At 40.3% G+C, this 26,888-nt stretch overlaps 1 protein-coding gene across 4 annotated transcripts in view; it reads right to left on the bottom strand.

Annotated features, from left to right (window-relative positions):
• The window catches only part of LOC142194791 (complement decay-accelerating factor-like), an 86,224-nt gene that overhangs the window by 11,692 nt on the left and 47,644 nt on the right, over positions 1 to 26,888 (bottom strand). For 2 of the 4 annotated variants that reach the window (XM_075264154.1, XM_075264155.1), the window contains exons 9-13: positions 26,431 to 26,613; positions 25,576 to 25,761; positions 9,683 to 9,868; positions 5,243 to 5,278; positions 2,182 to 2,257 (exon numbers count right to left, since the gene is read on the bottom strand). In XM_075264154.1, the coding sequence (XP_075120255.1) occupies positions 2,182 to 2,257; positions 5,243 to 5,278; positions 9,683 to 9,868; positions 25,576 to 25,761; positions 26,431 to 26,613 (667 nt within the window). The remainder of the gene's footprint in view (positions 1 to 2,181; positions 2,258 to 5,242; positions 5,279 to 9,682; positions 9,869 to 25,575; positions 25,762 to 26,430; positions 26,614 to 26,888) is intronic. The other 2 variants (XM_075264156.1, XM_075264157.1) reach the window with 2 other exon arrangements.

Raw genomic sequence — 26,888 nt, 5'->3', positions numbered from 1 at the left:
TCTCTCCCACAATCGTATAACCTCATCTGATGAACCTACAAGCAGATTTGATAACAGTACAGCAGAAAACATGAGCCAGTTCTCAAATGGAAATAATCATTTATTATTAATAAAGAGAAGCTTCACACCATGCGGAATAGGGAGAATCACCAGTTGCCATAAAATATATCCCAGTGATCTGGACTCATCACTTATGAAATTGTATTTCTGAAGCCAAACTAGGACAAAAAGACATTGCACAACTATTAGGTGAAGAGAAGAAATGCCCTGCAAAGGCATATATGTTGACAAACATTGGTGAAGTGGTGGATGCCGTCTTCAGAAAAGCTAAAGCAATTGGTTTTGAATAAAAGATGGTAGGCATGGCATTGTAAGGCGGCTCTGTCCACTCCCCATCTCTGGGGCATGTTATGGCGATATAGCCATGAAAACCTCTCTTCATACAGAAATACACTTTGCAAACATTAACTTGATATATAACATTCAATTATAACCTTAACTTGTATATGTCAACCAACCTGCAGACATTTGCAAAGGTATGCCATATTGTTCCACACAGCACTTGTTGAATCTCTTTAAAAGAAAGCCTATATTGCACAGCATACAATTTTTTCTGAGATCAATTACAATTTTTATTACAGGTAAGTAGCTGAATATATGCTATTATTGTAGACGAATAGAAGTTATAAGGACACACTTTATTAGATTTCCAGAAGAGAAAAATAAATTTTATATATATATATATATATATATATATATATATATATATATACACATACATACACACACATACTCTCAAATGATAAATATGATATGTCCAATCTATGAAATAAGAGCATTTATACTGTGTGAAGGGCACTAGTGTGGCATTATATTGTGGGGGGGTATTAACATGGTATTATACTGTATGGGGTCCACTAAGGAGCATTATACTATGTGGGAGGGGGCCATTATCAGGGAATCACATTGTGGGCGGGGCATTAAGGAGCATATAATCCCACGAGTCGTGCAAGCGGCAAAGATGAAATATATTTGAGTATAAGCCGACTTTGTCAGCATATTTTTCATGCTGAAAAAGCTCTCCTCGGCTTATACACAAGTCAGGGCCCACGGAGCACAGAAAACTGGAAGGGGGAGGTCCTTTAGTGCTACTGCTCTGTGATTGGCTTGTCATGAGGTCACGTGACTGTGATGTCATCAAAGGTCCTGTAGCCACTTGTATGTAACATCTGCAGATAAGGTTGAGTCAAAGGCCGGGTTCACACGGAGTTACGTGCCGCGAGATTTGGCACGTAGACGCCGCGTGACCCTTTGCGTGCCGTACACGCTCCCATTCATTTCAATGGGAGCGGGGAGCGTATGCGCCGCGCTAGTTTGCGGCCGTGAATAAATGCACGGCCGCAAACTAGCGCGGCGCATACGCTTCCATTGAAATGAATGGGAGCGTGTACGGCACGCAAAGAGTCACGCGGCGTCTACGTGCCAAATCTCGCGCCACATAACTCCGTGTGAACCCGGCCTAAACCCTAGTAGCTCCGCCCACACCAGAGTCCGATCACATGGTCATGACGTCATCAGAGGTCCTTTAGCCCACTAGGATTTAGCATCTACCCTGCAGATGAGTGGCCAGGATTCACTGTGTCTTATGGAAGATGTCTGTTGTATGGAGGAGAGGAGGCTACAGTAAAGTGACACACACAGGTCCCTTCCTTTAGTTACTCTGCCTATTAATGTCAGGCATCTGGGGTTATTAATTTAGTTTCAGTAACTCCATGTGCCTCACATTAATAACCGTTAACCCCATCATGTCCCTCATATTAACCCCTGTGTGTCCCGTATAAGGGTTACTAATATGTGAGATACATGGGGGTACTAATAAAGGACCTTAATTATGAACATACCTAATTATTACCTCCATATGTCCCACATATCAGTAACTCTTATGTGAGGCACACAGGGGGTTAATGTGAGGGACATGATGGGGTTAACTGCCATTACTATGATCCCCATGGAGTTACTAAGTTGCAATGCACATGACCAGACTTTTTATCTGCAACGGTATCTCTAATGTCGCGATAGCTAGGTTCTTCACTGCTAAAAAGTCCTTCTTATAGTTTGAAAAACATAGGAAATATTTACCGGTAAATAAAATAGATCATAATGAAGAAAAAAAATTCTTACCCTGATTTTTTCTTTGAACAACACCAGCATAAGCAGCAGGAACCAAATACTACAACAAGACAAGCTATTACGATTCCTTAGGAGAAACAAGATATGTTATTAATGACCAGAAGACATAAGATATAACACATACAAGATCATACAATCAAGGTATTTTTAGTGGCGGGGCAGCCTACCATGTTTATGTGGCTACATGAAGAAAATTGTAAGCTAGTTAAGAGACAAGATAAAAGGTGTTTTCCTGCAAAATAGATCAGCCAGTCCTTGTTAAAGGAAAATACGGGTGCTGGTATTTTTGTGGTCTGTGTATACAAGTGCATTACAGCCCGTCTAATCTAACAGTATGGGTGTCAATCATAGGACAGTGCACCTCATAATATGGGATAGGCACCTTATATAAGCCTCATCTGTAGGCATCTGTGCCCTCCTTGATTGAGTTGATTGCACCTATGCAGCCTTAAACATTTGTTTCTTGTATTCTGCTTCCTCTGACATCAGGTATATTTGGCCTCTTTTACAGTCAAATGATTTATAATGATGTGCATACTGCAGGGCTCACAAGCTTAAAGAGGACCTTTCACCACTTTTGGGCACATGCAGTGTTATATACTGCTGGAAAGCTGACAGTGCGCTGAATTCAGTGCACTGTTGGCTTTTCTGATCTGTGCCCGGTGTAAAGAGCTTACGGTGCCGGTACCGTAGTGCTCTATGGTCAGAAGGGCGTTTCTGACACTTAGCCAGAGACGTCCTTCTGCCTCGCGGCGCCAATCGCGCTGTGCTGTGTGAGCGGGGAGGAACTCCCCCCTCCCGCACCTGATAATACTCGTCTATGGACGAGCTGTGTGAGCAGAGGGAGGGGGCGTTCCTCCCGGCTCCACAGTACAGCGCGATTGGCGCCGCGAGGCAGAAGGACGTCTCTGGCTAATGGTCAGAAACGCCCTTCTGACCATAGAGCACTACGGTACCGGCACCGTAACCTCTTTACACCGGGCACAGATCGGAAAAGCCGACAGTGCGCTGAATTCAGCGCACTGTCAGCTTTCCAGCAGTATATAACACTGCATGTGCTCAAAAGTGGTGAAAGGTCCTCTTTAAAGTATTTACAGTTTCAGCATCTATATTGACTCAAACATACAGTTGTAGATTGTAACCTTAGGAGGTTACAATCTATCACCGTAGGCCTTTATCTGGGATGTGTCATGGCTGTCTAATGCGTTCCATACTGAGAGATTCTCAGATGCAAAAGGAATATGATATTTTACATGTCTAAATCCAACCTGCAACTCAGGCACGACTATTAACCTGAAGTTAACATGCTGTGTATGGGTGTAGGGGATGGTATGGGTTTGGTAATATCAATTGTGTTTGGGGAAGGGGGGTTCCATTTACAAGGGAAAAATAAACACAGAAAAACAGGGCGTATATCGTTAAATAAACACAGAAAAACAGGGCGTATATCGTTGATAGTGCAAAGAACATAGAAACACAATGCCACAAAAAGGCAAACTACCATCATATTAATAAAAAGATATATTTTTATTAAATAGAAAAAGGACAATAACATACAGAAATATAGTAAAAAGAAAAGGGGGAACAATATAGACAAACAGCGTAGTAAAATATTACAAAATATCTATCATACTCATTTCATATTCCAATATAAATATAATGGCAGACGTAATGTGAATACTATCCTAATACATGCTATATAATATTAGCCCATATCTACTGTAAAACAATATCACAAATGTGAATAGTAAAAGGGGCAATGGTAAGCTCCAAAATGGCACTACATGTAGATCACAAACTTCAGACCCAAGTGTTCACATAACAGGTAAAAGGGCAAGTATGAAAGATGGTATGCATAGTATTAAAGAATTACCTGATAAACATAACTACGTTAAGACGCTGAGACGCGTAGTTATGTTTATCAGGTAATTCTTTAATACTATGCATACCATCTTTCATACTTGCCCTTTTACCTATTATGTGAACACTTGAGTCTGAAGTTTGTGATATACATGTAGTGCCATTTTGGAGCTTACCATTGCCCCTTTTACTATTCACATTTGTGAGATTGTTTTACAATAGACATGGGCTAATATTATATAACATGTATTAGGATAGTATTCACATTACGTCTGCCATTATATTTATATTGGAATATGAAAAGAATATGATACATATTTTGTAAGATTTTACTGCGCTGTTTGGTTATATTGTTCCCCCTTTTCTTTTTACTATATTTCTGTATGTTATTGTCCTTTTTTCTATTTAATAAAAATATATCTTTTTATTAATATGATGGTAGTTTGCCTTTTTGTGGCATCGTGTTTATAAGGGAAAAATAAAGTCTATTTTTCCTTTTTGTTGCTGTGATCAGCATTGACTACAGCATCTAAGGAGTTAAACGGCAAATATGTTTTCTGATTGATAATGGGAGTGATATCATGAACAAAAGACAATGGTACTCCCTCCCTTGGGGTGGATAACCTTCACATAAATTTCAGACAGAAGTCACAGTCACAGAAGAATTAAAAAATAAATAAAAAATACTTTGCACATGTTCTGCACAATGGTTGTGAAACTGCTGAGGCCCCACATTGCAGCATTTTTTGTTGCAGCTTTTGTTGCTACATTTTTTTGAGCCAAAGTCAGGAGTGGATTGAAAAGGAATGGAAAATATGAAGGAAGCACTTAGATGTTTCCCTTCTGCCAAATCCTTGACTTTGTCTTAAAAAAAGAAGCCAAAAAAAAAACCATGCCGTAAAATCAGGATATCACACGATCCAGGTAGGTTACAGACTAGATTATGGGCTTTAAAAACAAACCAAGATCGTGGATCTGGAGATCTAGCTGCTTCCTCTGCAGTTTATTGAACATATCTTGCTTATGTTAAACTGTACTGTATTTTGCTCAAACCTGAGCTGGAATGGTTTAGAACTGGGGTGATGATAAAATGTATCTGAAACTGTGGCAAAACTAATTAAAAAAAGACAAAACTTAAAGAAAAAAAAAAAAGAAAAAAAAAAAGGTATTAGGTATACTTTCTGCCACTTACCGACAATGGCACCAGTGCTGAGACGATCGGTATACCCTAAAAGACAAAAATATAAAGATATGTTCAGCAGATATAATAATGCATTACAAAGCGAACATAAAGAGAAAATTGCTGGTAGCATTTGCTAATAAAAACAAATGCAAAAAACCATAAGCCCAACTTTAATTCATGTGAAGGGGAGCTGAGCTGCAGTAACTAAGCATATCCAATACACAGAGCAAGGAGATAGGCTTTTATGCAGCCTGCGTAAACAGTATTGCTTATACGCAGAATATTTCTTACTTTATCCTGTCTTTTAATTAATGTTACTTTTAATTGTAACAAGTAGGTTGATTCCAAAGTCTAAATGCTATTTATGTGATCTGCTGCCAAGTATTATTTATTTATTTATTATGCTTACTTATATAGCCCCATCATATTCCGCAGCGCTTTACAGATATTGATAGTCACTGTCCCATATAGGGCTCACAATCTACAGTCCCTATCAGTGGTAACCTGTGAAAATTCTGAAAATTGGTATCAGCTTTAAAATCATGCCGAAAGGAAGTTGTAGCGGACATGCTTTCTTCCACCAATAAGAGCAAGTTTCCAGGGCTTCAGAAGCCAGCGCCAGCATCTGTAACTGGTGGAAGACAACAACATGTCCTGACATTTTCCTACAGCAGCCAATATTGAAATGGAGCATTACATAGAATCAATTGAACACACTTCCATAATATGCATGAATGTAAAACGGTCTACCAGAGCTGTTTTCTATTGTAACTTATCAAACACACACATATAGATAGATATCACAGTGAAGTGGGAAAAATCTGCACAGACTTTGTACCAATTTAACACATCGGTTTGAGAACTTGGATCCCTCCTTAGCATCCTTTAGTAACTGGACGCAACTGCATAAAATCGGTAGTACATATGAATTCATGATCATATCACCTTATAGCGGTATGCAGTTACTAGAGATGAGCGAATTGTATTTGAAACTCTAGTTTTGAATACCTCACTCCCATAGGATTGAATGGAAGCGGCCGAACACCAAGCGCTTCCATTCATTCCTATGGAGCGAGGTATTCAAAACTAGAGTTTCAAATACTATTCACTCATCTCTAGTAGTTACCTTTTCCCTGCCTGCAGTGTAGTTTATACAGTCCTATGAAAAAGTTTGGGCACCCCTATTAATCTTAATCATTTTTAGTTCTAAATATTTTGGTGTTTGCAACAGCCATTTCAGTTTGATATATCTAATAACTGATGGACACAGTAATATTTCAGGATTGAAATGAGGTTTATTGTCCTAACAGAAAATGTGCAATATGCATTAAACCAAAATTTGACCGGTGCCAAAGTATGGGCACCTCAACAGAAAAGTGACATTAATATTTAGTAGATCCTCCTTTTGCAAAGATAACAGCCTCTAGTCGCTTCCTGTAGCTTTTAATCAGTTCCTGGATCCTGGATGAAGGGATTTTGGACCATTCCTCTTTACAAAACAATTCAAGTTCAGTTAAGTTTGATGGTGGCCGAGCATGGACAGACCGCTTCAAATCATCCCACAGATGTTCAATGATATTCAGGTCTGGGGACTGGGATGGCCATTCCAGAACATTGTAATTGTTCCTCTGCATGAATGCCTGAGTCGATTTGGAGCGGTGTTTTGGATCATTGTCTTGCTGAAATATCCATCCCCGGCGTAACTTCAACTTCGTCACTGATTTTTGAACATTATTCTCAAGAATCTGCTGATACTGAGTGGAATCCATGCGACCCTCAACTTTAACAAGATTCCCGGTGCCGGCATTGGCCACATAGCCCCAAAGCATGATGGAACCTCCACCAAATTTTACAGTGGGTAGCAAGTGTTTTTCTTGGAATGCTGTTTTTTTTTGGACGCTGTGCATAACACCTTTTGTATGACCAAACAACTCAATCTTTGTTTCATCAGTCCACAGGACCTTCTTCCAAAATGAAGCTGGCTTGTCCAAATGTGCTTTTGCATACCTCAGGCGACTCTGTTTGTGGCGTGCTTGCAGAAACGGCTTCTTTCTCATCACTCTCCCATACAGCTTCTCCTTGTGAAAAGTGCGCTGTATTGTTGACCGATGCACAGTGACACCATCTGCAGCAAGTTGATGCTGCAGCTCTTTGGAGGTGGTCTTTGGATTGTCCTTGACTGTTCTCACCATTCTTCTTCTCTGCCTTTCTGATATTTTTCTTGGCCTGCCACTTCTGGGCTTAACAAGAACTGTCACAGTGGAAACTGAAGAGTTAAATCTCTGAGACAACTTTTTTTATCCTCCCATGAACAACTATGTTGAACAATCTTTGTTTTCAGATCATTTGAGAGTTGTTTTGAGTAGCCCATGATGCCACTCTTCAGAGGAGATTCAAATAGGAGAACAACTTGCAATTGGCCTCCTTAAATACCTTTTCTCAAGATTGGATACTCCTGGCTATGAAGTTCAAAGCTCAGTGAGGTTACAAAACCAATTTTGTGCTTCAGTAAGTCAGTAAAAAGTAGTTAGGAGTATTCAAATCAATAAAATGATAAGGGTACCAAAATTTTTGCACAGGTCAAATTTTGGTTTAATGCATATTGCACATTTTCAGTTAGTACAATAAACCTCATTTCAATCCTGAAATATTACTGTGTCCATCAGTTATTAGATATATCAAACTGAAATGGCTGTTGCAAACACCAAAATATTTAGAACTAAAAATGATTAAGATTAATAGGGGTGCCCAAACTTTTTCATAGGACTGTAGTTTATAGACACTGGAGCAGATTCCTTTATTTATTATTACACAAGGCATAAAAAGTTGCAGACTTTAACTACTGCACCGTCTTCACTACTTTCCCAAAGAGGGGCATGGTGAGGGTGTGCAGGGAGCAGAGCCATCATCCCCACCACATTCATCATTTATGCCAGAAAACTAGAAACATGATCTGCATTTCATACAGATAGTCATACCACCCAAATACATTATTATTGATCATATCTCTGTTTGATATTAGCATCATCTTTTAATTGTCCTTTCAGTTATTTTGGACATTTAAAAATTTACAAGAAAATTTCCCAAACCCATTTTTATTAGAGACTACTTTCGTTCTGAAGGGGATTTTAAAAGCCTATATATTAGAACAGCCCCCTAAAATCACCCCATTTTCACAACTACAAAATAATTCAAAATAGTATTTGGGAAGTATTTCAACCCATTAAGTGTTTTGCTCGAATTAAAGCAAATTTTAGGTTTTTTTCTTCCACAATACATTTATTTAGTCCTAAATTTTACACATGGAGTTTAAAGAGAAAATGCATCTCGCAGCTTGTTGTGTAATTTCTCCACATACAGATGTAAAATACCGTTTGGGCAGACAGCTGCGCAATACTGGGTGTTTGAAAAGCAGATTTTACAGGGACAGTTTCAGGCATAATGTATTATTTGCAGAGCCCCAAAGGGGTATAGTTAACATTTTGACTCTACAGCTGTTTCACAGCTTGCATTATCATTTAGACATGAAATTAAAAAAATATTAAAATGACACTATCTTAATTTCTTAATTTTCACAAGGGGTTTAAAAGGAGATATAGCACTCCAAAGATTTTTAAACAATTTCTTGAACAGGGCAATACCCTATATGTGGTCGTAAACTGATGGGGCTCAAAATGGAAAGAGCACATATTGGCTTTTACAGAGATAGATGATCTTTAGACATGTTAGGGCCCATTCACACGGAGTAACGTGCCGCGTGACCTAGCACGTATACGCCATGTGAGATTTTGCGGGCCGTATACGCGGCCATTGCTTTCAATGGGAGTGTGGATTGTAAACGCAGCGTTATTTTGTAGCCGTGATTTTGCAGCCACAAAAGACTCACGACAATCTGTTCTCAGGCTCGCAATGAATTTGCCACACTATCCTCTCGAACAACAGGCTCGGTATCGAAATTACAACCACATGGACAAAATTGCCAAACCAGCGGTAGCACTGGTCTAGACAGAAGTTATGAAGGCATGGGAAAACTTTTTTTTTTTCTTTTCCCAGGAGAGTCACCCTGACTACAAGGCCTTAGGCTGTAGTGCATGAAGCCTGTATGCGGAGCAGAATCCGAACAGACACCACTCACTGAACAAGCAATGGGCGCAACTAGGTTTACCCATTTAAAGAGCCATCTACCTTCTTTCCAAAATAAAAAAAAAAAAATTAAATAAATCCGCAGCAAATACACAATTAAGGTGACAGTGTAACATTACAGAGTGCAATAAATTATCAGCATATCATAAAATGTATGATAAGACAAAGCATCGCTCTGTAGTGAGGATACAAATTGTTCCTTCTCCACAGAGCACCCTGTAGCAATCCATAAAATTTATCAGCTCAGTCCCTTGCATGCAAGTTGCACATATAGCATGAATATGGCTAGCAAAGTGGAATACTCACTCGGATGACATTTTGGGAGGTCAGAATCCCACGTATAGCTAGAAGTGCAGGTGATGGAACTGGAACCTTCCAGGATGTAGTTGTCGTCACACACAAATTCCACCTTATGATTCAATAAGTATGGGCCAACAGAACCAGATTTCTTCTTTCCATTTTTCACTTCTCCTGGCTCTGGACACTGACCAACTAGAAATGTGCAGAGATCAAAAAGAAAAAAAACTGATTACAAATCAAATACCACAGATACCATAGCGGGTTATTATTCTGTACTTTAACATATCATCAGAGTGAAAACCAGTCATAGGCACTGTGCAGAGAGCCCTCTGAGCTTACAAAACTTCGTTTGACTGATTTCTCCTCTATTCATGGGCTGGTCATCTATGTATCACATTCTACAGACAATGACGATATTTAATTGTAAAAGTGAAGATTCTCCATCTTTTTAAATGAGCACTCCCACAGAAACCTTCATCCTCTGTCCTGTTAGAATGGTACTTAGCTTAGTGAAGGTTATGTTTTTAATGGTGGTGGATTTTTTGAGTTACCTAATTTTCTGCTAATTTTCTCACCTTTGTCACGTGATCAGTATTGTGACTCTCCATCTGATAGTGTGTTATGTATGGACAGGAAGCCAGTTTCTCTATCCCCATGACAGCCTTGATGTGAGAGTCTCCAAGTAACCCATATACTGTATATAAGATGCTGTGCCAGCTGGAGAGCTGGGAGTGCATAACTTACAAATATAGTGAAACATAGTGAATATCACTTTCACTATAATTTAGATCATGTACTTTTATCACAGGCCAAGGAACAAACATTTTTATGGCAGTGCTACTTTTTTTTTCATTGTTAAACTCGTTTTATTGAGAGTTATACAACATTGCAAATAATACAATCAGAAAAGACACGCTCACAAAGAGTATAAAATACAATACCAAAAAAAAAACAAACGGAAAACATGAACAGAGAATGATGTGCCACATTGCCACCCCGCCTGGATCCCGACACACACACACCATAGTAATATCACAAAAAAGATCAACGCACAATAGTATCAGTAGTATTACAGCATATAGGCACAAGGGGCCACGGACACTCCCAGTAGATACTGCTTCTCATGGCACAAAAGCGTCCAAAGCCGAGCGTAATGAGGGAGCAGAGTATTAGGTTGTAGAGGAACCACCCCACGCTCCCCACACCTTATAAAATTTCTGGGGACAACCCCTCCCCTTGTATATCATTTGGTTAAATGGGAGAACTGAATTAATCAACTTCCGCCACTGGGATATTGACAGAGATTTCAGGGCCATCCACCGCAGGGTGATGGCCTTCCTGGCGTAAAATAGACATTCCCGGAGAAAAATCCGAGAATATGGTGCTGCCACAATTCTTCCTCCAGCATGCCAAAAAGGCATACTTCGGGAGAAAACGGGACAGGCTCAGCTAAAATACCTGCCAAGAGGTCCACAACCCCCCTGCAAAAGTTCCGCACAATTGGACAATCCCACACCATGTGCCAAAAGTCCACATGAGGACAGGGACACCTAAGGCAATTCGGACCTTAGGTGTCCCTGCAGACGAGCATGGCAGTGCTACTAAATGCGTAACTAAACTTTCAAACAACTTTTCATTTTCTAACAGCATTTTGGTCTTTAATAAATTCTGTAATACACTTTATTAACCCTTTCACTGCCAAGGGTCTCTGGAAATTTTGCACCACCAATAGCCAGAGCAATTTTCACAGTTTTGAGATGGACAAATCAAACCTAAATTGCAACATTAAAAAAGCATCCAACCTGCCCATACCTATATATTTTCTTAAAGGGATCCTATCAGTCAGACACAATTTTTTGTAGGTACCACGTCGGAATAGCTTTAACCGGTTAAGGACCAGGCCCAAAAGTATGTTAAAGACCAGGCCTCTTTTTTCAAAACTGACATGTGTCACTTTAAATGGCAATAACTTTGAGACGCTTTAACTTACACAAATGAATTTGAGATGGTTTTCTCGTAACACATTATACTTCATGTTAGTGGTAAACACTAATCAATATTTTTGCATTTATTTATAAAAAAACTAGGAAATTTGATGGAAATTTGAAAAAAATTGCAATTTTCAAAATGTGAAATTCTCTGCTTTTCAGGCAGATAGTCATACCATCCAAATACATGAATAAATATTATCTCCCATATCTCTGCTTTATATTGGCATCATCTTTTGATTGTCTTTTAATTTATTTTGGACGTCACAAGGCTTACAAGTGTAACAGCAATTTTCCAGATTTACAAGAAAATTCTCCAAACCAATTTTTTAGGGACCACTTCAGTTCTGAAAGTAATTATAAAGGCCTGTATAATAGAAACCCCCATAAATTACCCCATTTTCAAAACTACACCCCTCAAATTATTCAAAACAGCATTTGGGATGTTTGTTAACCCTTTAAGCATTTCATAAGAATAAACATAATATGGCAGTGAAATTTAGACATTTCATTTTTTTTCACTAATACATTCATTTAGACCCAAAATTAACACATTCACAAAGGGTTATAGGAGAAAATGCATCTGACAGTTTATTGTGCAATTTCTCCCGTGCACAGAAATACCCCACATGTGGGTGTAAACTGATTTTTGGGCACACGGCAGTGCATGGAAGGGAAGGAGCGACACTGGGTGTTTGAACAGCAGATTTTGCTGGAATAATTTTCAGCGCCATGCCTTATTTGCAGAGACCCTAGAGTACCAAAACAATGGAAACCCCCCAAAAGTGACCCCATTTTAGAATCCACACCCCTCACAGAATTCATCAAGGGGTATAGTCAGCATTTAGACCCTACAGTTGTTTCACAGATTTTACTAACATTGGGATGTGTAAATGAAAAATTACTAAAATGTCACTTTATCTCCAAAGTTTTCATTTTCACAAGGGGTTAAAGGAGTAAAAGCCCCCCACAGTTTGTTAAACAATTTCTCCTGAACACGGCAATACCCCATATGTGGCTATAATCTGCTGTATGGGAACATGGCGGGGCTCAGAATGGAAGGAGCGCTATTTGGCTTTTGGATGGCAGATTTTGCTGGAATAATTTTAGGTGCCATGTCGCATTAGCAGAGCCCCTAGAGAACCAATACAGTGGAAACCCCCTAAAAGTGACCCCATTTGGGAAACTACACCCCCCACAGAACATATTAAAGGGTAGAGTGAGCATTTTGACCCTACAGCTGTTTCACAGATTTTATTAACATTGGGCCATGAAAATGAAAAATTACTTTTTTTCCAACAAACTGTCAATTTAGCCCCAAATTTTTAATTTTCACAAGAGGATAAAGGAGAAAAAGCTCCCTAAAGTTCGTTACACAAATTCTGCTGAACACAGAAATGCCCCATATGTGGCCATAATCTGCTGTATGGGAACATGGCGGGGCTCAGAATGGAAAGAGAGCTATTTGGCTTTTGAAGGGCAGATTTTGCTGGAATATTTTTCAGGTCCCATGTCGCATTTGCAGAGCCCCTAAAGTACCAATACAGTGGAAACCCCCTATAAGTGACCCCATTTTGGAAACTACACCCCTCATAGAATTTGTCTAGGGGTAGAGTGAGTATTTTGGCCTCACAGGTGTTTCACAGATTTTATTAACATTGGGACGTGAAAATGAAAAATTACTTTTTTTCCCAATAAATCGTCCATTTAGCGCCATAGTTTTAATTTTGCAAATAGTTTAAGAATTAAAAGCCCCCCACAGTTTGTTACACAATTTCTTCTGAACACGGCAATACCCCATATGTGGCCAAAATCTGCTGTATGGGTACATGCTGGGGCTCAGAATGGAAAGAGCGCTATTTGGATTTTGGAGGGCATATGTTGCTGGAATAGTTTTCAGGTGCCATGTCGCATTTGCAGAGCCCCTAAAGTATCAATACAATGGAAACCCCTCAAAAGTGACCCCATTTTAGAAACTACACCTGTCAAGGAATGTATCAAGGGGTATTATCATTTTGAGCCTAAAATGCTTCCCAAAAATTAATGTACAAAATGAAAATTGAAATTTTTAAAAATATGCCATTTCGGTGCCCAATACGTTGCACCCACTTTGTGTTGTCAGAGACCTGCACTCCTAAAACTATTAAGTGGGCCATCCCGGGGGTCAAAAAATTATATATGTGGGTGTAAACTGCTGCTTGGGCACACAGCAGGGCTCAGAAGGGAAGGACCACTGTGCGTTTTAGCTTTTGGGGTACAGATTTAGAGGGACCCTCTGGGCGCCATGATGTTTTTGCAGAGCCCTGGAGGTTCCAGTAAACTGGAATTCACCAAGAAGTGACCCCATTTTGTAGGGGCAATTTTAGGGTCTCTGCAAATGTGACATGGTGTCCAAAAACGAAGAATCTAAATCTGCACTCCAAAAGCACATATTGCTCCTTCACATCTGCACCCTGCTGGGTACCCAAATAGCAGTGTATGCCCACATGTATGACACTGGTGTACCCCGGATAACGTACTTAATGCCATATGTGGGTAGAAATGGCTGTTTGGGCACAACCGGGGACAGAAGGGAAGGAGCGCTATTTTGGTTTTTGGAGCACAGTTTGGTTTTTTTTGCCACTTTTGCAAAGCCACTGAATTGCCAATAAAGTGGAATCCGCAGACATGTCACCCTATTTTGGACACTACCCCACTGATGGGATTTATCAAGTGGTGTAGCGAGATTTTTTTAACCCTTGAGTGTTGCATTTATTTCGTTTCCAGAAATGAAATCGCAACTGATAGAGAAGTTAAAAATGAAAATTTTACAGAGATTCGCCATTTCAGTGTGCAACATGTTGTGCCCGACTTACGTCAGCAGAGACACTCCAAAAACTGTTAAATGGGTATCCCAGGCACAACAGCTTTTAGAGCGTTCATCTCTGATACAAGGTGGGCACAACATATTACGCACTGAAAGGACGTATTCCTGGAAAAATGGTCATTTTCACCTCTCACAATCCACTACAGTTATAGTTATATATATATAAAGTTATAGCAACACTTGGGGGTTAAAAATACTCTCTGTACCCCTGGATAAATCCTTCAGGGGTGTAGTTTCCAAAATAAGGTAATTTATCAGGGGATTCCAAATTACTGGCGTTTCAGCTCTACAAAAGTGTCATGGCATCCAAAAACCAAACCGTCTGTGCTCCAAAAACCAAATGACCCTTCTTCCCTTCTGTGTCCGGCTGTGCCCTAGTATCAGTTTATACCCACATATGACATTATGTCCGTTATCCGGGGGTACACCAGTGTCATACATGTGTCATAAACTGCAGTTTGGACGTACAGCAGGGCGCAGAAGGGAAGGAGCGCTATGCGGCTTTTGGAGTACAGATTCAGATGTTTGGTATCTGGACGCCATGTCATGTTTGTAGAGCCTGTAAGGTACCAGAAAAGTGGATTCCATGGGGTACCAGGAGTGACCCCATTTTGAAAACTGCACCCCTCAAAGAATGTATCAGGGGGTGTAGTGAGTATTAGTATCCCGGACGTGACTGCACAGCGGATGGCGAAGAGGGAATGTATAAGCTGTGTGGAGGACATTGGGGACACCAAATTCCCTACTATGTCCCCGTAGCTCCTATGATTGGGGGAGTCACTCTGGGGGTCACTTTAGGGGTCACTTCTGGTGTCTGTTTCCTCATAAGCTGTAAATCTGGGGTGTCCCCTGATATCCGCTCACACAGCTTATATATTCCCTACATGACGCACCCAGTTGTGTTCTAATAATTTGGCGATTTTTGAGGGTTTTTGTCTTCACATTGCTAGATGCTATATTTTCTTTATGTTTCTGGTGACATGGCCATATAAGGGCTTATTCTTTGCGGGATGAGATGCATTTCGTAATGACACCATTTTTGGGTGTCTACATCTTATTGAATACATTTTATTAACCCTTTTTTGCTGGATTTAAAAAAAAAAAAAAAATCAATCCTGGCATTGAGTTTTACTTTTTTAATTTTGCGCCATGCAGCGTACAGTATAAGTAACATGTTCCCTTTATTCTGCGGGTCGGTACGGTTACGGCGATACCTCATTTATAGTATTTTTTTATGTGTTACTAGTTCTGCAGAGGAAAAACACATTTGGGGACATAAATCAATGTTTTTTGCATCGCATCTTCTAAGAGGCGTAACATTTTTATTTTTCAGTTGACAGAGTTGGTTGAGGGCTTATTTTTTGCGGGACAACCTGCGCTTTTTATTGGTACTGTTGTCGGATGCATATGACTTTTTGATCACTTTTTATAGCATATTTTGTATGGTGAGATGGCGAAAAATCATTACTTCCGGCGAGTTTTTTCCGTTTTTTTTTTCCGGCGTTCGCCGTGTACATTAAATATTATTTCAGTTTTATTGTACAGATTGTTACGGACGCGACAATACCAAATATGCATTGTTTTTATTACTTTTTAGTTTTTTTTTTATATAATTCATTTTCTATTGAGAAAAAGGGATTTTTGGGCTTTATAACTTTATTAATTTTTTTCATACACTTCATTTTATTTTTTTTACATTTTTTTTTTACTTTTTCATGTGTCCATTTAGGACACTTCAATCAGCAATACTTTGCTGATATAGAATGCCATGTGAGACACAGCCTGCAGGTGTCCCACATGGCATTCCGTAGCAGGATGTCAGGCTGTGTAGACGCACAGCCTGACATCAGAAGGTCCTGGCAGGATCACCAGGTATGTGGGGGCTCCGGGCAGTCTGGGGTCACTGGCCAGACCCCAGACTACCTTTTACTGCTATCGGCACCCTCCGATCTCGCCGCGGGGGGTGCCGATCAACTTCAATTGTCGGCGGATGCCTTTCGATCGCGCCGTGATGTTTCACGGCGCGATCGAAAGGGTTAAAACGTCCAGTCGGACTCAGTTCCGACTGGACGTTATTGAGGAAGGGGTTAGGTGTTAGTAACACCTAACCCCCGTCCTCCCCGCACCCCTCCCCCCGCAAAATAGGTACCTAAAGACAGGACGTATTTTTACAATAGTCCGGTCTTTAGGTACCTGGACCGCAGGCCGTAAATTTACGTACGGCGGTCCTTAACCGGTTAAGAAAGGCTATTTGTCTCCTACCTTTCATCGTCTTCTCTGCGCCGCCGTTCGCCTACAATCCTGGTTTTTCTCGGTATGTAAATTAGCTCTCTCGCAGCACTGGGGGTGGGCCCCAGCGTTCAAACAGCAATGGAGGCATCCCCAATGCTGCGAGAGAATTCTCTCCAGCGCCGCCATCTTCAGCCTCTTCTTCCGGCGGTGGCTTATTACTTCTAAGGCCTCGGGCCTTCGGCAGAGCAGACTGTGCATGCCCACAGGCCATGAGAAAATGGCCGCTTCCAATACTGTGCAAGCGGCCACTTTCTTGTGGCCTGTGGGCATGCGCAGTCTGCTGTGCCCAAGGCCCGAAGCCTTAGAAGTTACAAGCCGCCGCCGGAAGAAGAGGCTGAAGATGACGCTGCTGAAGAAGAGGAGGCAGCGCTGGAGAGAGCCCCTAGTGCTGCAAGAGAGCTAATTTACATACAAAGAAAAAACGGGATTGTAGGCGAACGGCGGCGCAGAGAATACGACGAAAGGTACGAGACGAATAGCCTTTAAGGCTATTCCGATGTGGTACCTACAAAAAAATTGTGTCTGACTGATAGGATCAATTAAAGTAGACACCTGCAGCATTGACAGAATGCCACTTGGTACTGTATACGAACAGGCACCTTCATGCAATTTTGATTTAAAGTGAATGTTTTATGAACAAATGCAAATAAATGTATATTAGTTGCTAAAAGCAGAAACAAAAAATTATATGCGCCAAACCTCCTAAAAATAAGAGTTCAACATTTGCAAAGTCAATTCATATCACTATGGCCTACACCCCCATGCACGTCTTCAGAAAATCACCAGAACTGGAAGGAACAAAAATCTGCCTTGAAGCTGGAAATATTAAAAAAGTATTATCCTATAAAATGTAGGGATTACACACCATGAAAAGTAAGTGAACCCCTAAACTCTATATAAATTTTTGGAAAATAGACAACATGAAGATTACAAATGTCTTAATGGGTCATCCATAGCCACATCCACCTTCATGCAACTTTGTAACAAAAACAAATCATTTTTTGAAAAAAATGTACTAAAACACATATTTGCACCTAAAACTCATGCTCAATCTCACATTCATATACAAAATACATTTAAAATAATAGCTTAAGGTGTAGACAATGGAGATATATATATATATATATATATATATATATATATATATATATATATATTTATTATACACATACATACATACATATACACACACACTATATGTACCGCATACATCAACCACAACAGGAGCTCGGACTCCCAAAAACACTAACACAGAAGACCAGCAGGATTTTGCAGTTATTCAATAACTAGCTGGTACCCGCGACTTCGTCTGCGGTGATTGTAGAAGTGGGTATATACAGGCATAGGTAAGGTTTTCGTAGTGTGTATAAGGTATGGGATATGAAATGTAACTTTGTATCTTGTTTTTGCTGGAATTCAGAGAATACGTGAGACTTTTGTGTTGAAGGTAATTTGTATTTGAGCCGCTATACGGTGTTGTGAGAAACTTTACATAGTGACTTTGGGACAGAAGTTTTTGAAGTTAACCCTTTCCTGCCGATGGCATTTTTTGATTTTCGTTTTTGACTCCCCTCCTTCTAAACCCCATAACTTTTTTATTTCTCCGCTCCCAGAGCCATATGAGATCTTAATTTTTGCGGGACAATTTTTTCTTCATGATGCCGCCATTATTTATTGTATATAATGTACTGGGAAGCAGGGAAAAAAATCAGAATGGGGTGGATTTGAAGAAAAAATGCATTTCTGCAACTTTCTTACGGGGCTGTGGTTTTACGGCGTTCACTGTGCAACCAAAATGACATGTCCCCTGTATTCTGTGTTTCGTTACGATTCCGGGAATACCAAATTTATATGGTTTTATTTACATTTTGACCCCTTAAAAAAAATCCAAAACTGTTTAAAAAAATTATTTTTTGAAAAGTCTCCATATTCCGACAGCCGTAACTTTTTTATACGTGCGTGTACGGGGATGTATAGGGCGTCTTTTTTTGCGGGACCGGGTGTACTTTGTAGTTCTACCATTTTCGGGAAATGTTATTGCTTTGATCACTTTTTATTCAAATTTTTATCAGAATCAAAACAGTGAAAAAATGGCGGTTTGGCACTTTTGACCATTTTTTCCGCTACGGCGTTTACCGAACAGGAAAAATATTTGTATAGCTTTGTAGAGCGGGCGATTTCGGACGCGGGGATACCTAACATGTATGTGTTTCACAGTTTTTTATGACTTTTATATGTGTTCTAGGGAAAGGGGGGGTGATTTGAATTTTTAATCCTATTTATTTTTTTAAAACTTTTTTTTTTTTGCATTTATTAGACCGACTAGGGGTATTGACATGGGTGGGCGGTGTCGCGGATTGTCAGAGCGGTGGGGGTCGGCAAACATGGCTGCTCCGGAGCGTTAAAGAGAGCCTCCTGTATAATGTATATGTACATGTGATTGTGTGGGGTTAGGGGCTAGGCTGTAGAGGGCAATATGAATTTTGTGGCTTGCTATGGTCCAAAGTGTGTGAGATTGCAGAGATGGTGGTGTGAGTTTGGGTTTTGTGGGGGTCCTGGCACAAACGTATGTGCGCTATTGTGACGAAAAGTAGCCTATTGCGCAATCGGGTGTATTAACTATGTTTGTGGAAAATTTCAGCCAAATCGGTCGAGCGGTTTTTCCGTGATTGAGGAACAAACATCCGAACATCCAAACACACAAACTCACATATTAATAGGATATGTTAAAAATCTATACTGCACCTACCAAACTGTGACTGTGATACCAAAATCTAACTTTTTTCATATTACACAGTATACCGTATATAAAAACACAATTTAATAATTCATATATACAACCACCTTCATGCAACTTTGCGCCAAACAGAGATTGCAAGCAAAAATTTCACAAAAGTTCAAATTTGCCACGAAAGTGCGGATCAAGCAATCCCTTTCTGCAAACAAAATGTACTTTCCAAAAAACTATTTACAGGGGCGGGTGTTAAAGAAATGCCAAAATCGCAGAAATGCACCAACCCATTTTGTGCATGCAAATTAAATAGGACTTTACATAAAAATATTATTTTCCACCCCCCTATAAAAATTTTAGCAAACTATACATTCATCTCTAGTGATAATTGTTATTACTATTATTTTAGCATGTAACGGATATCGCTAGAGATGTATTTTACTCTAGAAAGCTCAGGTATGGACAGGACAGGGATTAGGCGAAATGTAAACTTTTTTTATTCACGACTTTGTGTATGTGTTGTGTAAGTGTTTGGTGCGACTTTTTTCTGGGTCACAGCGCTGATAAACTTCCTGGTTATGTTCAGAGGGTATAACATAAAAGGTCTACTGAAAATAATAATACAAAATGCCCCCAAGCCCCTCCCCCCATGAATGTACTAGCCCCCTCAGGGAAAAAAAAAAACACACAAAAAACCAAAAAACGTAAAAACCAGTGCCAGGAAAAAAACAACAAAAAAACACAACATACATATACACATATATATACACTATATATATATATATATATATATATATATATATATATATATATATATTGCCTTATAACCCATACACAATTAGGAAATTATAGCTGAGTTTCTGACAAGTCCTAGATCATAAAAAATTCCTGCATTCACGGGCGTATCTACTGGAAACCATTCAGGGCAAAAAATAGTCACTACTAAGGGTATGTTCACACAGCGGAAACCTTTTCTGCCATATGAATTCTCTGTGCGGCTAGCCGCGACGGGATGCCGATGCAGTGCACCGGCATCCCGTTCGTGATTTAGGCCCATTCATTCGGGCCTAATTGGGAGATAGTCTCGCACCGCAGATGCCGCGGCTGTCTCAGCCGCGGGAAGAAAGGGCATGAATGGGAGCCTTTTTTTGCAGGCCCCTGCAAAAAAACTGTGTGAAATAGCCCTTAAGATGGTTAGAGAAAACTTTTAAAACGTCTAACCCTTTAGTGACCGTCGCCCTTGATGACCAAACCACTTATTGTATTTTCCGTTGTCACATACCAAGCATGACAGGTTGTTTGTTTTTTTTTTCCCCTCTATCACTAACTACATAAGCGTATTTTTTTTTTTTTTTTTTTGGGGGGGGGGGGGCGAATGATAATGTGTAATGGTGCTATTTTTGGATAGATATATCTTATTGATAGGCAAGAGCTTTTTTTTTTTTTTTGTGGAAAACCTGGTAGTTTTAGGATGCCACTAGGCGCTTTTTGATCAATTTTTATAACCATTTTTTGTGGCCAAAATACTAAAACTGTCAATTCTGGAATTAATGTTTTGGTTTTTAATTTATGTCGTTCATCATGCAGATAAAATAACCATTTGTGATGCTCTGATCTTTACGGACGTGGCAATATCTAGAAGGAACTTATATTTTTATTTATTTATTGTGTTTTATTTCTGAAACATTTTAGGATGGAGGAATTACTGTGTTATTGTGATTTTAACAGCATTTTTTTTTACAACAACATTTCAGGGTTTTTTTTTAATACATTTCTTTTTCTTCAACACGTTGGGAGGCTTTTTTACCAATTGATTTCAATGTGTTACGCGCGACACACTGAAATCAATAGGTAAAAAAAAAAGCCTCCCATTGAGTTCAATGTGTAGCGTGCGTAAGACGGAACACATTAAACTCAATGGGATTGTTTTACAGCGCTGCTTCTTTACACGAGTTTTGTGGCAAAAACAGCGCCACAAAACTCAGTGTGAATGCACCCTTAGGTTAAGGCCCCAGACATTGAGGAAAAGCTGCTTTTTGTTGTTGCAGATTTTGACAGTTTTTCGAGCCAAACCCAGAACAATCTACAGCGCATCGCAGTTCTTCCCACAACACTTTGAACAGAAAGTTTACAGAGTTTCCCTATGCAAATCTGTCTCCCAAGATGTAAACAGGGAGACAGTGCCTCTGTTATGCTGCCCTCTATGGGAAGCACCCTGAACAACATGCCCGACTTCCCAGAAGCCTTCACTGCATGATGCAAGGTTATAACCAAATCAATTTCTCAGCTACGGACGGCACCGTTTCTGTCTCTTTGGACTTCATCAGCGCAGCCTAGAGAGAATTGATTTGGTTTAAGTGAGAGGCTGAGAGACCAGATTGTGGGGATAACGTCCATCCTTAGGGAGAGATCATCTTCAGGGTGCTTGCTATAGAGAGCAGCATAACAGAGGCACTGTCTCCCTGTTTACATCTTGGGAGACAGATTTGCATATTCCGCCCATGTTCCCTTGCAGTGGAGCAACTATGGCTGTATAAGTCTCCACACACCTGAGAAGGTGGTCTCTCCCTAAGGATAGACGTTATCCCCACAATCTGGTCTCTCAGCCTCTCACTTAAACCATATCAATTCTCTCTAGGCTGCGCTGATGAAGTCCAGAGACAGAAACGGTGTCGTCCGTAGCTGAGAAATTGATTAAGCCTCCTGACGAAGGCTGCAAAGCCGAAACGCGCGTCAGGTACTGGGGAGTGAGTGCCTGTCCCGACTTGTATACCTCCTATTGGCAACATGGATAAGCCACAGTGCTATTAAACCTGTATATAGTGGTATAGGATACATGTGAACCTATGTTGTTATAGTCACCAATGTGTGTGTATCAATGCTATTACTTTAAAGGATAGGAGACATATATTGGACCACATGGTAACTTTAAACGTCTAGCATTTTCTTTGAGCTGTTGTGGCAATGTGTATAACTTAGTGGCCAATCATGATATATGCCTCAGAGGCTATTGGTACTATTGCTATGTGTACATAACGTCCACACATGGTGTATAAAGGACTCCAGTGCTGAGGTCCTTTCTGGCATTAGCTTAATCCATGTGCATTCCATTGTATGTAAATACTTAAAGGGACCACGTACCATCTGCTGCACTTCACTTTTACCCAGTCAGTTTGTATTTGTAGATTCCCCTTTTAATGTCCATCTTTTATATATGTGTATGATGTAATAAATAAAATTATGACAAGTTTATTAACCAAGACTGGATGTGTAAATATATTCCTTTTATACTAAGTGTCATACTCACGATTGTTTCTCCTGACTCAATGATAGCCACTTTGCAAAAATTCCTCACCATAAAGTACCCTTGATAGGTCTGTAAAAATCCAGCAATACAGGTGTTTGGAGTCGTGTGCAGGCTGACCCAATGGATGGAATTGCCTGAAAAATGTGTGCTAATCAAGGCATGTGGAAACTGATGGCATGAAAAAAAAAAAACAACAACCCTAAAAATCATCACCAACTGCTTCCTCGTGACAATGACACCCGCATGAGATTTGCATTAATGTTTCTGGCCAGAGTGGAAGTGGATACCAATTGGCCATGGAATATCCTGTGGAGCGATGAAGCGCATTTTTACCTGAATGGAACGGTCAACACACAGAACTGTCGCATATGGGCCACCGAAAACTCACATGCGCTCGAGGGGGTTCCGCTGCATTTGCCCAAGGTGACCGTTTGGTGTGGGTTCACATCATCGTTCATGATTGGACCGTTCTTTTTCGAAGATTTGGGCCCAACTGGGGTTGCCACCTGTTCCGTCACAGCAGCGAGGTACCGGACAATGCTGGAAACAGTGGTCGTTCCCCAACTCCAACAGCATCAGTGTCTGCAGACGATCACCTTCATTCAGGATGGAGCCCCTCCTCACATCGCAAATCCTGTGAAGAACGCTCTTCGTGCACATTTTCCCGATGACAGGATTTTGAGCCGCTCATTCCCTACAGCATGGCCACCGCGCTCTCCGGATCTCACTCTTTGTGATTTCTGGTAGTGGGGACACTTGAAGGAGCGTGTTTATCGGGGGAATGTCGAAACCCTGCCTGACCTCAAAGACCGCATCACGTTGGAAGTGCGCAGCATCTCACCAGAGATGTTACACGCAAGCGTCGAGCACGTTCTGCATAGGATGACCATGCTCACCATGCATGATGGCGGCCACATTGAACAGTCATGCTAGTCGATGGTCCAAATGGGACATCCCCAAGTATCGACAGACGGGTTTTGCGTCGTGTTTTCGTATTAAATTTTTTATTTTATTTTTTTTTATTTTTTTTTCATGCCGTCCGTTTCCCCATGCCTTGATTAGCACACATACAAATTTTCAGGCAATTGCGTCCATTGGGTCAGCCTGCACACGACTCCAAACACCTGAGGTTATATCATGGCCACTCTGTACACTGGATAAGGGACTACCAAAAATAAAGGTGAACAAAAAAGTGGGTGCCCTTGAAAAATACTAAAACATAACTTTTATTGATAATATGGTTAAAACAAAAGGGGGACAAACTCCATGTATTGTAGTGTAAAAGGATGCAAGTCCCTACACTGTCAATGAATGTAAATACATGGAAGGTAAGTAGTCATTCGTATGCTGTGGGCTCCCTACAACACATCTGAGTCCAATGCTCATTCAGAATATGGATGCCCCAGAAGCAAGAGATTCATATTACTACTTCTCCTTGGTTCTTAAAGTGTTAACTCTCAGAGTGAGCGCCACCCTCTGTATGTGATCCTATCGGGTTAATGTTGACACATTGCAGTATTGGGTTACATGGGTCCATGTAATGTTACATTGTTGCATGGACCATCATACCTCCATTACGAAGAGGGAGAGGCTCGCTTGTGTATAGCCTATCCCCATAGATACTCCATATGGTGGCCCATTAATTGGGTCTACTGTACTCCACTCAGTAGTCAATTTGTTAAATAGCACCAAAAAGGAGGGTTGTCTACTATATTGTTGCGGTTAAAACCGCATTTCTCGGGACACTGCTGGTGGGTGCCGAAACTCCAGACCCTAGGTCAGACGCTACTACACTCTCATAATAGGAGGACTGTGCAGTGAAACATAACTGTCAGCCACTAAGTCTGCTCTCCCTGAGGTCAACTGTGTGGACTCTGTATAGTCTCAATGTGTTTCACTAATTGATAGTTCATCAGGAGACCGATGGAGTGCAATAAAATAGTGTTGTTGCGGTTAAAACCGCATTTCTCGGGACCCTGGTGGTGGGTGCCGATACTCATAGGGTCTGACCTAGGGTCTGGAGTAGCGGCACCCACCACCAGGGTCCCGAGAAATGCGGTTTTAACCGTAACAATATAGTAGACAACCCTCCTTTTTGGTGCTATTTAACAAATTGACAACTGAGTTGAGTAGATTAATAAGCCACTATATGGAGTATCTATGGGGGTAGGCTATACACAAGTGTAATGGAGGTATGATAGTCCATGTAACAATGTAACATTACATGGATCCATGTAACCCAATACTGCAATGTGTCAACATTAACCTGATACGATCACAAACAGAGGGTGGCGCTCACTCTGAGAGTTACCACTTCAAGAACCAATGGGAAGTAGTAATATGAATCTCTTGCTTCTGGGGCATCCACATTCTGAATGAGCCTGAGCACTGGACTCAGATGTGTTGTAAGGAGCCCACAGCATACGAATGACTACTTACCTTCCATGTATTTACATTCATTGACAGTGTAGGGACTTGCATCCTTTTACACTACAATACATGGAGTTTGTCGCCCATTTGTTTTTAACCAAATTATCAATAAAAGTTATATTTTAGTATTTTTCGAGGGCACCCACTTTTTGTTCGTCTGTAACAATCCACCATAAAATCTGTCAGTTCAGTCCATGATATGCAAACCAATACTAAATAGCACCTTATTGCCTATAAAAAGTTGCACATATAGTAAGTATATGGTTAGCATAGCGGAATACTCACGCAGACGACATGTTGGGATGTCAGAATCCCACTTATTGCTAGACGTGCAGGTGATGGAACTGGAACCTTCCAGGACATAGTTTTCGTCACACCTAAATTCCACCTTGTAATTCAAAGTGTATGGGCCAACAATACCAGATATTCTCGTTCCATGTTGCACTTGTCCTGGATCTGGACACTGAACAACTAGAAATGTGTACAGATTTAAAAAATAAAAAATAAATAAAAAATTGAAAAATTGCCAAACCAGCAGCAACACTGGCCTACACAGAAGATATTAAGAACAAGGGAAAAATCTTTTTTTTTTTTTTTTTTTTTAAAGGAGAGTTACCCTGCCTGATAGGAACACAAAGGCCTTAAGCTGTAGTGCATGAAGCCTGTATGCCGAGCAGAATCAGAACAGACACCACTCACTGAGCAGGCAATGGGCGCAACCAGGTTTGCCCATTTGAAGAGCCAACCACCCTCTTTCCAGAAAAGAAAAATTCAAGATAAATCCAATAAATCAGCAGTAAATACACAATTAAAGTGACAGTGTAGCATCACAGAGTGCAATAAATTATCAGCATATTCAGTAAAATACACATCATAAAATGTATGATAAGACACAAAGCATCAGCTATGCTTGTGTACCATGGATGTAGTCACACTCTATAAAATGACTGCCCAATAAGTATATACGCTGACACAATGATCCCTCACCACAGAGCCCCCTTATAGGTCTGCAGCAATCCATCACTAAATTTATCAGCTCAGTCCCTGGTATGCAAGCCAATACTAATCAGCACCTTACCACCTATAAAAAGTTGCACATATACGGTAGCATGTGTATGGCTAGCAAAGCGGAATACTCACGTGTACATGTTGGGATGTCAGAATCCCACTTATTGTTAGAAATACAGGTGATGGACCTGGAACCTTTCAGGACATAGCCTTCGTTACACTCAAATTCCACCTTGGAATTCACTAAGTATGGGCCAACAGAACCAGGTTTCTTCTTTCCATTTTGCACTTCTCCTGGCTCTGGACACTGAACAACTAGAAATGTGTAAAGATTCAAAAAAAAAAAAAAAAAAAAAAAAAAAATTTCAATCACATACTACAGACAACATAGCAAGTTATTCTGCTCTTCCTCATATAATCAGAGCTGGAGTCTCGACAAGTAGAGCTATAGGGAAAGCTGTTCATAGACAATGTGTATAGTGCTCTCCAAGTCTACAACGCTTTACTTAAAGAAGGAGTACTTAAGATAAGCCATAATTATCTTACAGAGTCAGAAAATGATAGCTCTGTGGCTGGGCGTCGTTTCTATC

Source organism: Leptodactylus fuscus, chromosome 2, assembly GCF_031893055.1.
Source record: "Leptodactylus fuscus isolate aLepFus1 chromosome 2, aLepFus1.hap2, whole genome shotgun sequence".
Classification (NCBI taxonomy): Eukaryota; Metazoa; Chordata; class Amphibia; order Anura; family Leptodactylidae; genus Leptodactylus; species Leptodactylus fuscus.
This window is presented reverse-complemented; position numbering and strand designations above follow the sequence as displayed.